The sequence below is a fragment of the Schistocerca serialis genome, chromosome 7, assembly GCF_023864345.2.
Source record: "Schistocerca serialis cubense isolate TAMUIC-IGC-003099 chromosome 7, iqSchSeri2.2, whole genome shotgun sequence".
NCBI lineage: Eukaryota > Metazoa > Arthropoda > Insecta > Orthoptera > Acrididae > Schistocerca > Schistocerca serialis.
Genome location: NC_064644.1, coordinates 388,077,097 through 388,091,874, shown reverse-complemented (window position 1 = coordinate 388,091,874; position 14,778 = coordinate 388,077,097). Strand labels below are relative to the sequence as shown.

At 43.2% G+C, this 14,778-nt stretch overlaps 2 protein-coding genes across 2 annotated transcripts in view; one reads left to right on the top strand and one right to left on the bottom strand.

Annotated features, from left to right (window-relative positions):
• Positions 1-9,150, bottom strand: part of LOC126412211 (lysoplasmalogenase-like protein TMEM86A) — a 466,801-nt gene extending 457,651 nt beyond the window's left edge. The window contains exon 1 of the mRNA XM_050081694.1: positions 8,991-9,150. Within this exon, the coding sequence (XP_049937651.1) occupies positions 8,991-9,011 (21 nt within the window). The 5' untranslated portion in view covers positions 9,012-9,150. The remainder of the gene's footprint in view (positions 1-8,990) is intronic.
• A 269-nt stretch (positions 9,151-9,419) lies between these two features.
• On the top strand, positions 9,420-10,259 carry LOC126412376 (mitochondrial import inner membrane translocase subunit Tim8). Its single transcript, XM_050081947.1, has 2 exons — positions 9,420-9,763; positions 9,871-10,259. The coding sequence occupies exons 1-2, from the start codon at positions 9,647-9,649 to the stop codon at positions 10,036-10,038; spliced, it is 285 nt and encodes a 94-aa protein (XP_049937904.1). The 5' UTR covers positions 9,420-9,646; the 3' UTR covers positions 10,039-10,259.
• Positions 10,260-14,778: the final 4,519 nt, after the last annotated feature.

The window sequence follows — 14,778 nt, the reverse complement described above, 5'->3', positions numbered from 1 at the left end:
TTCGTTGTATTTGGTCGTAGCGGACGTCACATGACATCCGTTGAAGTTCGTTGTTGATCCCTTCGCTCAGTTTTTATTACAGAGACCAGCCAGCGCTCTGACTCAATACGTTGAGCTACGGTGCCGGCTAAAGTATATGACCTTTCCAGGATTCGAACATAAGACCTCATCCACTTGACCACAATGACTTCCTACAGTCTGGAACCGCGCGACCGTACGGTCGCAGGTTCGAATCCGGCCTCGGGCATGGATGTGTGTGTTAGTTAGGTTTAAGTAGTTCTAAGTTTTAGGGGACTGATGACCTCAGAAGTTAAGTCCCATAGCGCTCACAGCCATTTGAACTTCCTACAGACGTCGCCTTTTGTAAGATACATCAGTTACATAAACAGACGCGTAGAACTTCTCTTGCGATTTTCTCGGAACTGTCAGATAAGTGCGCCTTACTACTTGCCCATTATGTTGTTTTAATGGCCTATGAAAGGCGTACAAAGTTTGAAGTAAATCTGTGATCCTAAAGGGCTGTTTTAATGGAAGGCAACTATACGTCCGTGCGCAGCTGCAAATTACGGCCACAGAGCGGAGCAGTGCGAGCATACAATCTAAGTTTAGAAGGGATCGAGCCGGGCAATAACTGGGTCGCGATGCGGCGACGTAAACAAACGCCGGCAGGCAGCTGCTTCGTCACCGCCGCGGCACGTGCACGCAGTGTATTCGGGCAGGCGCCCAACGGCAGCGCGAAAACAAGGAAGGCCCCCTGCTGGTGCGCTCGCACCGGCCGTGACCGACGCCCGACCGCTAGCGGTTACGCCACGAAGCGCCGTCTGCCCACATCACAGCAGGTGCGGAGCGGCAAATTCCCGCTACAGTTCGCTGTTGCCATCAGTGCAACTTACCACAATACGACGCCTGTTGAAAAAATTCCGTAACTTTGTCCACAAAATTTTTCCACGCTTACCTTTTACTTATTGTGCGTGGTCTCCTCCACAGTTGATACACCGCTCCCAATGCCGTTTCCACTTCCGGGACCGGTCTTGGTAAGCCTCTTGCTGGATGGCGCTAAGCGCAGTCTGCGAATTTTCTTTTACCTCGTCCATCCGACGGTTCAATCCCGTCTCCAGCCATCCTGATTTAGGTTTTCCGTGATTTCCCTAAATCGTTTCAGGCAAATGCCGGGATGGTTCCTTTGAAAGGGCACGGCCGATTTCCTTCCCAATCCTTCCCTAACCCGAGCTTGCGCTCCGTCTCTAATGACCTCGTTGTCGACGAGACGTTAAACACTAACCACCACCACCACCACTTTTACCTCGTCCATCGTTGCAACGTGCGCCCCGGTAGCTGAGTGGTCAGCGCGGCAGAATGCCAATCCTAAGGGCCCGGGTTCGATTCCCGGCTGGGTTGGAGATTTTTCTCCGCTCAAGGACTGGGTGTTGTGTAGTCCTAATCATCATCATTCCATCCCCATCGACGCGCAAGTCGCCGAAGTGGCGTCAAATCGAAAGACTTGCACCCGGCGAACGGTCTACCCGACGGGAGGCCCTAGTCACACGACATTTATTTATTTATCGTTGCAAATCTTCGTCCTTGTAACGGGGTTTCCAACTTTGGAAATAAAAAAAATTGCCGCAGAGGCTAGGTCTGGAGAATATGGAGGATGAGGCAGCACAGTGATTTCGTTTTTTGTGCAATAGTCACGCACAAACTGGGACGAATGTGCGGGTGCGTCATCAAGGGGCAAGACTCATGAATTGTCTCGCCACATTTCAGCCCATTTCATTCTCACATTTGCTCGCAGGCGTCGCAACACGTTCCGATACCATCGATTAACAGTTTGTCCTTGTGGTACGAATTCATGATTAACTAACCCTTGAAGCCGCGCGGGATTAGCCGAGCGGTCTGGGGCGCTGCAGCCATGGACCGTGCGACTGGTCCCGGCGGAGGTTCGAGTCTTCCCTCGGGCATGGGGGTGTCTGTTTGTCCTTAGGATAATTTAGGTTAAGTAGTGTGTAAGCTTAGGGACATGACCTTAGCAGTTAAGTCCCATAAGATTTCACACACATTTGAACATTTAACCCTTCAAAGTCAAAGAAAACTATCAGCATGGCTTTGACATTTGACCTGAGCTTGATTTCGTCTTGGAGAACCTTTCCCGACGCACTGTGAAGACTGAACCTTTCTCTCAACATCATAACCGCAGACCCACGTCTGACGACCAGTTATGAGTCTCTTAAGGAACATCTCCTTCTCATTTGCGTGACTCAAAAGCTCTCCAAAAATTGCGAGGCAAAGGTTTTTCTTGTCATGACTGACGAGTGTTGGACGAACTTGGCGGCAACACAATGCATTCCAAGGTGCTGTGTCAGCATTTTATGACATGTTCCAACTGAAATGTTACATTCCTCTCCAATCTCTCGGACAGTCAGTCTTCGAGTGACACGCACAATTTCGTTGACGTTCCTGACATGAGCATCGGTGGTAGAAGTCGAAGGACGTCCTGATCGAGATCATCTTTTAACGTCCGTCCGACTGTTTTTAAACCGTGTTAACCATTCGTAACACCGAGTGCGGCTTCAGCACTCATCACCGTAACCCCCTTCCATTATTTGGTGTGTCTATGTAAAGGTTTTCTTGAATTTCACGAAAAATGTAATGCAGACGCGTTGCTCCTCTAACTCTGCTATCTCGAAATTATCGACACAACGTTCTACTCGATACGGCACTTAACAATAACTAACATACAACACTAGCCGGCCGCGGTGGTCTAGCGGTTCTAGGCGCGCAGTCCGGAACCGCGCGACTGCTACGGTCGCAGGTTCGAATCCTGCCTCGGGCATGGATGTGTGTGATGTCCTTAGGTTAGTTAGGTTTAAGTAGTTCTAAGTTCTAGGGGACTGATGACCACAGATGTTCAGTCCCATAGTGCTCGGAGCCATTTGAACCATTTCTACAACACTGAAACTTCCGGCAGTTATACATTAAACAGAGGCGTGTGCAGAGATGCTAATGGCATTTCGCTCCAACACATTATTGGGGCGAAATTACTAATGTTCCGAAATGTTTGGAACGGACCTAGTACACTGCGGCGCATGGTTGACAAAATTTTGTTTATAAAGTGATGAAGTCGAATATATTACAAAAGATGATACAAGAATAGAAATGATAAATAAGACACGGTGCCTCGACTATTATAAGAAACGATGGCCAAACTGCTGGATAAAGATGTAACATCCTGCATCTACATGTATACTCCGCTAGCCACCAACTGGTGTTTGCTGAAGGCACAATTCGCGCCAAAGTTATATTCCTCCTTCCCCCCCTCCCCCTCCCCTGTTCCACTCGCGGATTGTGTGGGGGGAAAACGACTGTCTGAACGTCTCAGTACGAGCTCTAATTTCCCTTATCTTTGGATGGCGATCATTGCGCGATTTGAAAGTTGGTGGCAATAATATATGCTCTACATCATCGGCGAAGATATGATTTCGGATTTTAGTGAGCAGCCCCTTCCGTTTAGCGGGTCGTTTATCTGCAAGTGTGTCCCACTTCAAACTTTCAATGAGATTTGTAACGCTCTCGCGGTGGCTAAATGTACCAGTCACGAACCTTGCCGCTCTTGTTTGGACGTTCTCAATCTCTCGAATCAGACCCAACTGGTAAGGGTCCCATACAGACGAACAATACTCTAAAACTGGACGAACTAACGTATTTTAAGCAATTCCCTCTGCTGAAGGACTGCGCCGCTTCAGGGTTCTACCAATAAACCGCAATCTAGAGTTCGCCTCGCCCATTACTTGTGTAATCTGATCATTCCATTCGAGATCATTTCGAATAGTCACACCCAGGTACTTGCGGATGTTACCACTTCTAAAGACTGGGCATTTATTTTGTATTCGTACACTAATGGGAATTTTCGCCTTGTTATACGCAGTAGGTTACACTTACTAATATAGAGAGATGACTGCCAGTCATTACACCACGCATTTATTTTCTGCAAATCATCATTGATTTGTTCACAACTTTCGTGTGATACTACTTTTCTGTAGACTACAGCATCATCGGCAAACAGTCTAATAGCGCTGTCAATACCATCAACCAGATCGTTTATGTAAATCGTAAAAAGCAGCGGACCTATTACGCTGCCCTGGGGCACGCCTGAAGTTATACTTGTTTCTATTGAAGTCTCCGTTCAGTGGCACCAGGGCATAATGTGTATACTTAAGTATTGTGCTGGTGATTCATTTGTCATGGTTATCGACGATCCTTTGGCGCTCAGGAGACTTGTCTGTGCTCCCTCCGTTTCTCCTCTGTAGACTGAGTTCAGAGGTAACCAGTGAATACAACATTCATTACAGGCTACAACAAATCCCCACTGACGTGTACGTACTCCTGCTGAAGAACTGCAGCCAAAGAACTGGGTCGCTTGGTGGGACGGCAGGTAGCTAGATGGACGCATCAAAGAATCTCTGCACATATAGGGCACTATACATCGGCAATATGTCGCTGCTTTCAGAAATGGTCTGTGGAACATTCCCACAACTGTGGACCAGGTTCTGAACGTTCGCGTAGTTGTAGCCGCACATCAAGATGGATGCATTGTTGGAGCAGCGTTGGCCGATTTAACGTCATCCAGGGACGACATATGAAGACACGTCGCACCTGCTTGTCACCAGAGTCCGCTGGGAACTGTCTGCTTGGAGCAGCACGAAGATTACGTATCCCTCTGGACAACTATCGCTGATACCACGACAATGGCACACACAGATACTCTGATGCAGTGAAAGAGTCGACCGGGGATAAAACGCGCTTTGTCGTCTTCAGTGACGGCAGTGGGTTCTGTCGGTATGCGAATGATGAACGAAGACGTGTGCGGCTTAGACTTGGTGAGCACCATATTCCGGGCACCATTGTTTTACAGGTCTGAATTTGTTATCACATTTTTCTACAATTATGAAATACCTGTCATATTACTTGCTAATGAAATGACCTTATACTTGAGTGCGTTGAATGTTTTTCGGCAGTTTAAAAATCTCAACGGAAATGATAGGGGCGAAGAAGAGGAAGATACGACAGTAGATAAAAGTGCAAGATGTAATATTATAAACACAAAAAACAGCGGGCAGTGATGGACTTAACAGAGAACTAATTAATTATGCATCTCCCACACAGGAGTCCAGATTTCTCAACTATATTAACAGATGCTGGATAAGTATGCAAATTCTAGAGGACTGGAAATTAGCTACAACAATACACATTTCCAAGAGAGGAGACAGAAGTAACTGCGAAAACTGTAGGGGCATCTCCTTGCTAAATACTGGACATAAAATATATTCTAAAATATTAACACAGATTAGTAGTAACTGTTCACGAAATACTGCTGGAAGACCTAACGGTCATTAAGAAAGGTAGATCGTGCAGAGATTATACGTTCGCTGTAACACAAATAATTGAGAATCACAGACTTCAATAGAGACACATTTATTATGCCTAGACTGTGTAAGCTTTCCATAAAGTAAATGGAGAAAAGCTGTGGAAATCACCTCGGGGTATGACCATGCGGTGCATTTGACCTGCGGTCGTCGCACGGTGGCGCTGGCAGCAGTCCACACACGCAGAGGTGTGTTGGTGCACGTCACAGTACGGTGTAGGAGTAAGTCTGCAGACGTTTTCAGACGTGCCAGTGGTGACTGTGTGTTGAAAATGGCTCAAAGAACACATATTAATGACATTATGAGGGATAGAATACTACGGCGACTGCAGGCTGGTCAAACACAGCAGGTCCTATCACGTGCCTTCCGTGTGCCACAAAGTGTGATTATGGCAACGATTCCAGCACACAGGAAACATGTCCAGATGCTACAGTATGGGACGTCCTGAGTGTACAACACCACAAGAAGACCGATATCTCACCATCAGTGCCCGCAGACGCCACGGAGTACTGCAGGTATCCTTGCTCGGGACCATACCGCAGCCACTGGAACAGTTTCCTCCAGACACACAGTCTACAGACGACTGAACAGACATGGTTTATTCGCCCGGAGATCTGCAAGGTGCATTCCACTGACCCCTTGGTCACAGGAGAGCCCATAAAGCCAGGTGTCAAGAGCACAGTACATGGTCATTGGAACAGTGGTCCCAGGTTATGTTCACGGTCGAGTCCAGGTATAGTCTGAACAGTGATTCTCGCCGGGTTTTCATCTGGCGTGATCCAGGAACCAGATACCAACCCCCTCAACGTCCTTGAAAGGGACCTGAATGGAGGTCGTGGTTTGATGATGTGGTGGGATTATGACTGGTGCACGTACACCCCTGCATATCTTTGACTGAGGGACTGTAACAGGTCAGGTGTATCGGGACGTCATTTTGCACCAGTATATCCGCCTTTTCAGGGGTGCAGTGGGTCCCACCTTCTTCCTGATGGATGATAACGCACGGTCCCACCGAGCTGTCATCGTGGAGGAGTACCTTGAAACAGAAGATATCGGGCGAATGGAGTGGCCAGCCCGTTCTCCAGACCTAAACCCCATCGAGTACGTCTGAGATGCTCTCGGTGAATGTATCGCTGCACGTCTTCAAACCCCTACGACACTTTAGGAGCTCCGACAGGCACTGGAGCAAGAATGGGAGGCAGCTATTCTACCATCTGATCCAGAGTATGCCAACCCGTTGTGCGGCCTGTGTACGTGTGCATGGTGATCATATCCCATATTGATATCGGGGTACATGCGCAGGAAACAGTGGCGTTTTGTAGCACATGTGTTTCGGGACGGTTTTCTCAACTTATCACCAATACCGTGGACTTACAGATCTGTGTCGTGTGTGTTCCCTATGTGCCTATGCTATTAGCGCTAGTTTTGTGTAGTGTCACGTTGTGTGGCACCACATTCTGTAATTATCCTTAATTTATGAGCATGAGTGTATAACAGAGCTTGTCGTGGATAGGGCACGAAAATACTTGGAAAATGGATTACGTCTGCAAAGTGTTTACAATATAATGCATAAACGTGTGGACTAGTAACAGATCCGGGATTTATAGTATACAGAGAAGGGCCGTACTAGTGGTCACAGGTTTGTCCTACAGGAGAGCGTCAAGGAGACACTGAAAAACCTGAACTGGCAAACGCTTGAACATGAACTCCGAGTATCCCGTGAATGGCAGTTTACAAAGTTTCAAGAACCAGTGTCACACGACTCATCTGGGAATATACCACTAATCCATCGCATTGCTACCGCAGGGCCCGTTAAGGATAGTCTGTAAAACTGTCTTTATTAATTTGGAGATTGATGTGCTTTACACCTTTTGCAACGTATCTTGGGCATGTATTCTCCTGTCAGACACTTCAAAACGATGGGTGCGTACCGACAGTTCTCCTCAAAGTAGCTTTAAAATTCATCGATTGAAGGGCTGATCTCAAAACTTTTCTAGGATAAAGCTGTTCGCTAATAACGACGCAGTGGACCAAGGCCGTAGCAAACGCTTGCGATAAGTTTCTGCCAGCAGCTGTGCAGCGAATGACGCTCGCTTTTCCTTTGTTGCACGCGAAATGTTTCTATCCTTCGAATAAACAGCAGTATTAAACACAAGAAGTATACTCCATGTCGAACATATGCAAAAACAAAAATCGTACAGCCTCAACCGTACGAAATACTCGTTTGTGACGAATAGAATATTTTTCATGCGAACAATATTGTGAAAACTGTGCTAAACTAAAGAATGACTGTCATCTGCACGTTGATTCAGTGTTTAGAAAATAAACTGTTGTCCATCGGTGGATACTCAGTTTTCCGTAATTTTTTTAATACACTTGCACTAAACAACGCTCAAACTCTAAGTACGAACACTTCACAAATTGTTTTTACTATGGAGTATTAATTAACAATGATAGCTGCATCCCTTCAAACCTCAATGATTCGGGTGCACGAAGTGAAAGGTGTGGGGAAAATAAACATCTTAAACTGCCTGAAAACGTATTGTAGATAGTAGTCTTCCGAGGTTTATTGTCTTATTAGACAGATTCATTGCTCAGACAGGAAGAGAAATTCAATGAAGTGCTACTCTCCTTTTCCATGAAAGCGAGAAGGCGACTTAAAAGGTCCGAGATGGTATTTATCACAGTCAGGCTATAAAGAAATCATTTCTTCAACAAGAAATCCTTTATTGATAGTTTCATTGCTTCCGATTTTTTATAATAAACATGAACATTGCAACTGACATGCATCAATAATCAGAACTCTTCAATCATAAACGCTTAACTTCACTGCCTTTGCGCATACAAACCAAGCGCACAAAAATTCTTCAAATCTTGTACGTTCCTGTCAAATTTCGCTCTCGAGATTCCAGGTAATTACAGTGTCTTTAGTATGAATAATTCACCTTTCCATGAACATAAATATTTGTTGTTTCCTCTCACTCCATTGTAAATATCTTACAAAGTCATAATTACTGACACCGTTACTGTTAACGTATTTTTTTTTTATCACAAACGTCTCCAATGCTAAGAGGTATGTTCCGTCCAAAAAAGTGGCGCAACACAAAGCAGCATAGCATATCCAAAACTGCAAATATTACAAAATCTCCGTGATGATCATCAAACATTTATTATCGAGGAGAATGATGTCCAAAATGAAGGAGACGAAGTCGGATCATTCACTTACACTTGGGTCCGCTGAGTTACTGACTGGCTCCCTTCCTCTAATCGTAATACAGAGGGTGAAAATGTGACTGCAGTTGAATTTTACAGTGGTAAACAGATATGCAAGTATTATTTACGGAATAATCACAAGTGAATTTCGAAGGCGATCCTCCATTCCTAATTTTGCGCGCATCTAACAAAGAAACGCCCGATGCATTGTACCACATCTCTGCAAAACTACGATGCAGATTTGTCGTCATTAGAACATTAATTTTTTCTTTCTTCCATCAGTCACCATATTTCTAAAATACATCTCACATTTTATATTATTGCGCACTCCGTCAAAGAAATTTGCGAATCACTTACCACTTGTTTCGGAGATGTCATTTTTCTGGAGCAGACGCTGTCTTCTCGCAGCTGGCGATGCACAATGGCCAGCACTGAATCAGCTGGCTGCTGCGCGACCTTGAAATCGTTTGTTTTGGTTCAGTAGCACTTGTTATAGAAGTCAAGCGCTGTGTGACGCATTTCACCGGTATCCTAGCGGCGACACACCGTACTAATCGCATATACAACTCGTCACATATATCGATATTACTAATCGCATACACATCCCACTAGATGTATCGATATTTTAGCAATAACTCGATACCTGTCTTGGCGATATAGCTATCGACCAATTTCTATAGGCGAGAGGTCGAAAGCTTTAGTTTAGAATATAAGAAAAAAAGTTTCCAAGCTAGAAATTCGGGTCTTTATGTATTGGCGTTCTCCAGAGTCAATTTTTCTAAATAACCTAAAATACATGTCGAAAGCCCCATGTAGGAGTTATACAATATCCAAGGATTGTTAAAGACTTTCGAAACAAAGTTTCAACAATTCCATTTTATCTGTGTCCACAGATATATTTGTTCATCTTTGGGAACACACGTGAGAGGTTAAAGTGTTTTCTGTTTACGGACTTAAATTAAAAATTAATTTTGTTTTATTCGTATTTAATACCGACGTGTTCAAGAGAGAATATGTCGTTTTCATCAGATGATTCTAGCTTTTCAAGCTCGTCGTCGAGCAAAGACGGCGATAGTGACCTCCAAGAATTTTTGCTGATTGAGAAGCAAAAAGCTCAATTTAATGCTCAGGTGCGCCATTCATAACCTGCTTTTGTTCTTACGTGATAGACTGTTCTAACCACAGTGAATACAATAATATATAATAGTTTTTTTTAACACGATATTTTTTCTTACAGATCCACGAATTCAATGACATTTGCTGGGAAAAGTGCGTTGAAAAACCAGGAACCAAGCTCGACAGCAAAACGGAGACCTGCATTGCGAACTGTGTGGATAGATTTATCGATGTGTCATTACTAATAACCAATAGATTTGCTCAGTTGCTGCAAAAGAACGCGATGTGAAACACGCCTCGTGTGGGAAGAAAACAAAAGTGAACAGTCGTTTGTTACAGTAAAACCGACAGATGAAGTGCTTCCTGGTTTTCTTCTTCCACACGCACACTTAAGTGTAGAGAAATATGCTGTACATATTGTTACATCAGCACTTGTGTGGTGTGCTGCCCGTTGAAAAAAAATTGTTGTAGGTGTGTTTGTGAGTTAAATAAATTCTTGTTTATAAAGTGTGTACCATACTATAAATGCATATGGTTGAGATTCAGTTGCAATCTTTCTGTCAGGGGAAAAAATCTCGTAAAGAATGCCTTATTCTGAAAGACATCTCATCTGATTTCAGTCATATTACAGATGTTAGAGAATTATTCATTTCTCTCCACCCACCCCCTTAAATTTTAGTAGTGGTGTCATATCTTTAGTGCAGACTGAGGTCTAGGTGACAGTTTGATTGCAAATTGGAGGAGCCAATGTATGTGAAAGCAGAAAATTTGGTGTGGTAAGAAATTCACTGATAGTGAAGCCCAAGGTTTACATCCGTGCCATATTGAAAAATGCGACTTTTATCTGTGCCATTGCAGGTCCTGTTGTGTAACGTGTTTTGATAATGTTTTTGTGTTGTTGGTGATGTCAACCGTTAGTTGTTTCTTAGGGCTGGTTTATATTTCTTTAATGTTAATGGTGTCATCAGTTTACTGGCACAGTATCACATTGATAACTAATCTCCGACATTTCTGCAACTGTCACTATAATCTTTTCTTGGTCTGTTTTTTCTCATGTTAGCATTTTTATGGTAGTCTAGAAATTTTCGATTTGAGAGTTAGATATTCATTGTTATTACTTTCTGTTGCAATATCCATCGTTTGTGAAGATATACCATCCCTTGGAAATTTCCTTGTGTGGTGAGTAATACAAAGATTACCATTTCTCGAGTGGTTAGTTTGTAGAGTCTTTTCAACACTGTTAAATTTCGTCCAAGTCAGTCAAAATGCTCCTATATGGTCTGGTCTTTCACTCGTGTGGCTGGTGCCTTGCATAGGGTAGCTGCCATTTGGATACAAATGTAATTGTTTTGCATAGGCCTATTATATTTCCAGCATACTCGTTAACTGAGGGGGGGGGGGGGAGGGAAGAGAGAGAGAGAGAGAATCTGAGGTATCCAGGCAGGGAATATGACTCATTCTCACAGCTTCACTTTTGTTACGGTACTACTTTTCATTTACCTTCCAAACTCTTCAGAAGTTCAGAGCACTCCTGATGAAATAGTGTGGAGGTCTGGCTTAGCAGTGGTCAAAATAATTGTTTTATAGTGTATTTCTCACTCTGTAGTGAAATGTGTGCTATTCTCAAACTTCCTGGCAGATTAAAAATGTGCACTCATAAAAGGTAGAGACTGGGTGAGGTGGTGCAGAGGTGAGCACACTGGACTCACATTCAGGAGAAAGACTGTTTAAATCCCACCGAGCGAGGTGGCGCAGTGGTAGCACACTGGACTCGCATTCGGGAGGACGACGGTTCAATCTCGCGTCCGGCCGTCCTGATTTAGGTTTTCCGTGATTTCCCTAAATCGCTCCAGGCAAATGCTGGGATGGTTCCTTTCAAAGGGCACGGCCGACTTCCTTCCCTATTCTCATGAGACCGATGACCTTGTTGTTTGGTCTCTTCCCCCAAAACAACCCATGTTTAAATCCATGTCCTGCATCCTGATTTAGGATTTTCATGATTTCACTAAATCGCTACAGGCAAATGCTGGGATGGTTCCTTGGAAAGGGCACGGCTGACTTCCTTCCCTAATCTCATGGGACCAATGACCTTGCCGTTTGGTCTCATCCTCCAAATCAACCAACCAACCAAGAAGACATAGAGTCCTGTGTTTTATTCCAAATCTGGCACACACCAGGAAGTTTAACAACACACATTGTGTTGTAGAGTGAAAGATTCATTGTAGAAACAATGATCTGGACTCTGTCTAAGATATTCTTCTTCAGTATCGTTGCTTCCAGAATTGTTATAATTCCATATGATGTTCAGCAGTATTTCTGTGAAGTTTGGAAGGTAGTTGAGAGGTACTGGTGGAAGTAAGCTGTGAGGGCAGGTTGTGAGTTATGCAAGGGTAGCGCAGTAACAGCTTTGGGCATTACAGAAGCGTCATATTCCAGCCGTCTCCTTTGACCCATGACATTTTCAACATGGCGGAAAGGCTACTTCCAGCATATGCAAAATAACAACAATGATGTATCTACAGACACGTGCCGACAATCACGAACAAAAATAAAAATGACTGAGTAATGTTTCACTCAAAAAATAAAATGAAACTAATGGGACAACTGTGGAAAATAAGAGGCTTGGGTTGGGGGCAAGCTAAATATACAGTAATTTGGAAAAGAAAGAAAAAAAAAAAAAAACCAACAACACCTACACACAAGCGCACGCGCACGGACAATGCCACACCACAAATGTGACACCTAACATACTCGGCACACCCATACCTAACAAAAAAGCAAACACACCTATACCTAACAAAAAGCAATAAAGAAAATTAGACTTCTTTCTACACACCAAACTAATCAGCCCTAAATAAAATGCCAAACACTTAAACAACAACAACAAAAAAATAAATAAATAAAACAAAAAACCCTAATCACGCACTGAAAACATTTCCACAATCCAGGACACCATCAAATACGACAAACATATCTGCAAAAACAACCAACTCAAAAATTTCGTCCCATAATGATGTCATTACGTCATGGGTCAAAGCAGATGGTTGGAATCGGATGCTTCAATTGACCCCAGCATAGACCACAAAAGGCAACATTCTCAGTTCAAATCCTGATGTGGCACATAGTTTTAATCCATCCGGAAGTTTTATGTGACTCAGTTTCAATCCAGAGCTCCGTAGGAGTTTCATGCTTCTTGCCTGTGGTTACCAAAAGAAACTTGTGAGGGAGTATAAAAGGACTCTAGTAACTGAAGACCAAAATGCGAAGCCTATTGCCATCGATCTCTGGTCAAATGTAGGTTGTCAGGCAGTGTATTTGTTGAGCTTTACAGACAGACCTACTGTTTACTTCCTACTAGAAACGCACATACATGGTTGTCTAGATTTTCAAGAATTATAGTTAGATAGTAGCTGTGTTGATTTGGCAGAACATAAAACTTAACTTCAATTGTGATAGATGTTAGGTCATTGTACTTTGGCATGATGAACCAACTGGAGGTGATAACTATATTGGCATTATGTGGATGGTGTTCGGCAATAAATCAAACTACTGTGTTTGTACATTTTTTGAACTATTGTAATGGATTTTCAGTTACGCTCTAGTGGAAAATCCATAGTACGTGTGTATTTGATATGTTTTATTTGTTGATCAGGACAGTGTGTTGAGCTTTGGTGGGTCATTGGCAGCATCAGAGTCTACCCATCTGCTTTGACTCATGGTGTGATGGTGTTGTGGTGTGTGACTTCACTGTGGCATGATGTTTTTGAGTCGGTTCATGTTTATAGATGACATGTTGTATTTGACGGTGTGTTCTGGTGGCAGATGTTGACACGTGGAGTTGTTTGTGCAACATGTGATATTTGGTTCATTTAAGTCTTGGTATTCAGTGTGATAACATGTGTTCATTTGCGTCTTTGCAATGTATGTGGTAAGATGGATTTGAAAACCTGTGCTTTCTTTTCAGTGAGTTATTAAGATTTATTGGTTTCTGTGGTTTATGCATCTGATTCCTTTTTTTTTTTTTTGTAATTGTTTTTATGTTTTTCATGCAGAATGAATTTTAATTTTTGTAGTGTTTTGTTAGAGGTGGATATGACCCATAAGTTTACTAAATTTTCACTACGTACTGCTTTGGGTAACAATATGTTATGGACCAGCTTTTTAGGTTAATAACAGTATATCTTAGTTGCCATGCCTTTTGGCAGTGCGTAAAGTTCATGAGAGTTCCATCGTCTCAACCAGGGTCCTACACATGTCGAGGTGTAGTCATGATATCATCTGGCGACCAATTCGGCATGGTATCTGGTTTGAGAAATGTAGGTTGGTAAAGAGGGGTATTGTGTTGCTTACTTATTATTTTGGTTGAAGTCCTTCTTTAAGTTTTTGAGCCATGAGACTGAAGGGAGTGCGAAAACTGTGTTATATCTGTTTTCTTTTTGTAGCCAGGTATGTTAAGTATAGGGAGAAGTTGTGTGGGCCAGATGCCGTAATTGAAATTGAAGAGTTCAGAGTTTTGTGTAATTGTAATCAGACGGAACTTCTGGGGCTTGTTGAGGGATGTATTGAGGAGGGTAGCACCTTACGTCAGATGCATTTTTGTCTTACAGGGATTAGGGAAGAGGTAAAATGAGCACTTACTGGTTGGTTAACCATACAATTCAGTTTAAGAATTATGACATTGGGGATTCCTCTAATACCATAGAGGAGTTTTGTGGAGCAGTTAAATCTTCCAACCTACACTCCCATTTATACCTGGGGCAGTGAAACATGTTACTTGACAGCTCGTGTGTGGTTGGCTATACTGCGATTGCGATGTTGCAACATGCCCACAACTCTCAAGTACGTTTCGTAAATATAAGCTACAATCAACGTTTATACGTAAGTGCAGCAAAGTACATTTTTCTAACAATGAAGAGGACGACGACGGAGACTGTGTTTGATAGTATATGAAACCGGAAAATAAAAACACCCAAAGTTAATGACAATATCTATGAAAAATCGTTCCAAATTGTTACCTGCACATAAAACA

Bases quoted from the DNA above. Each gene is read 5' to 3' on its own strand.
- LOC126412376 (XM_050081947.1), top strand. From the start codon at position 9,647: ATGTCGTTTTCATCAGATGATTCTAGCTTTTCAAGCTCGTCGTCGAGC. The intron at 9,764-9,870 runs GTGCGCCATTCA...TTTTTCTTACAG, and splicing joins AAGCTCAATTTAATGCTCAG to ATCCACGAATTCAATGACAT.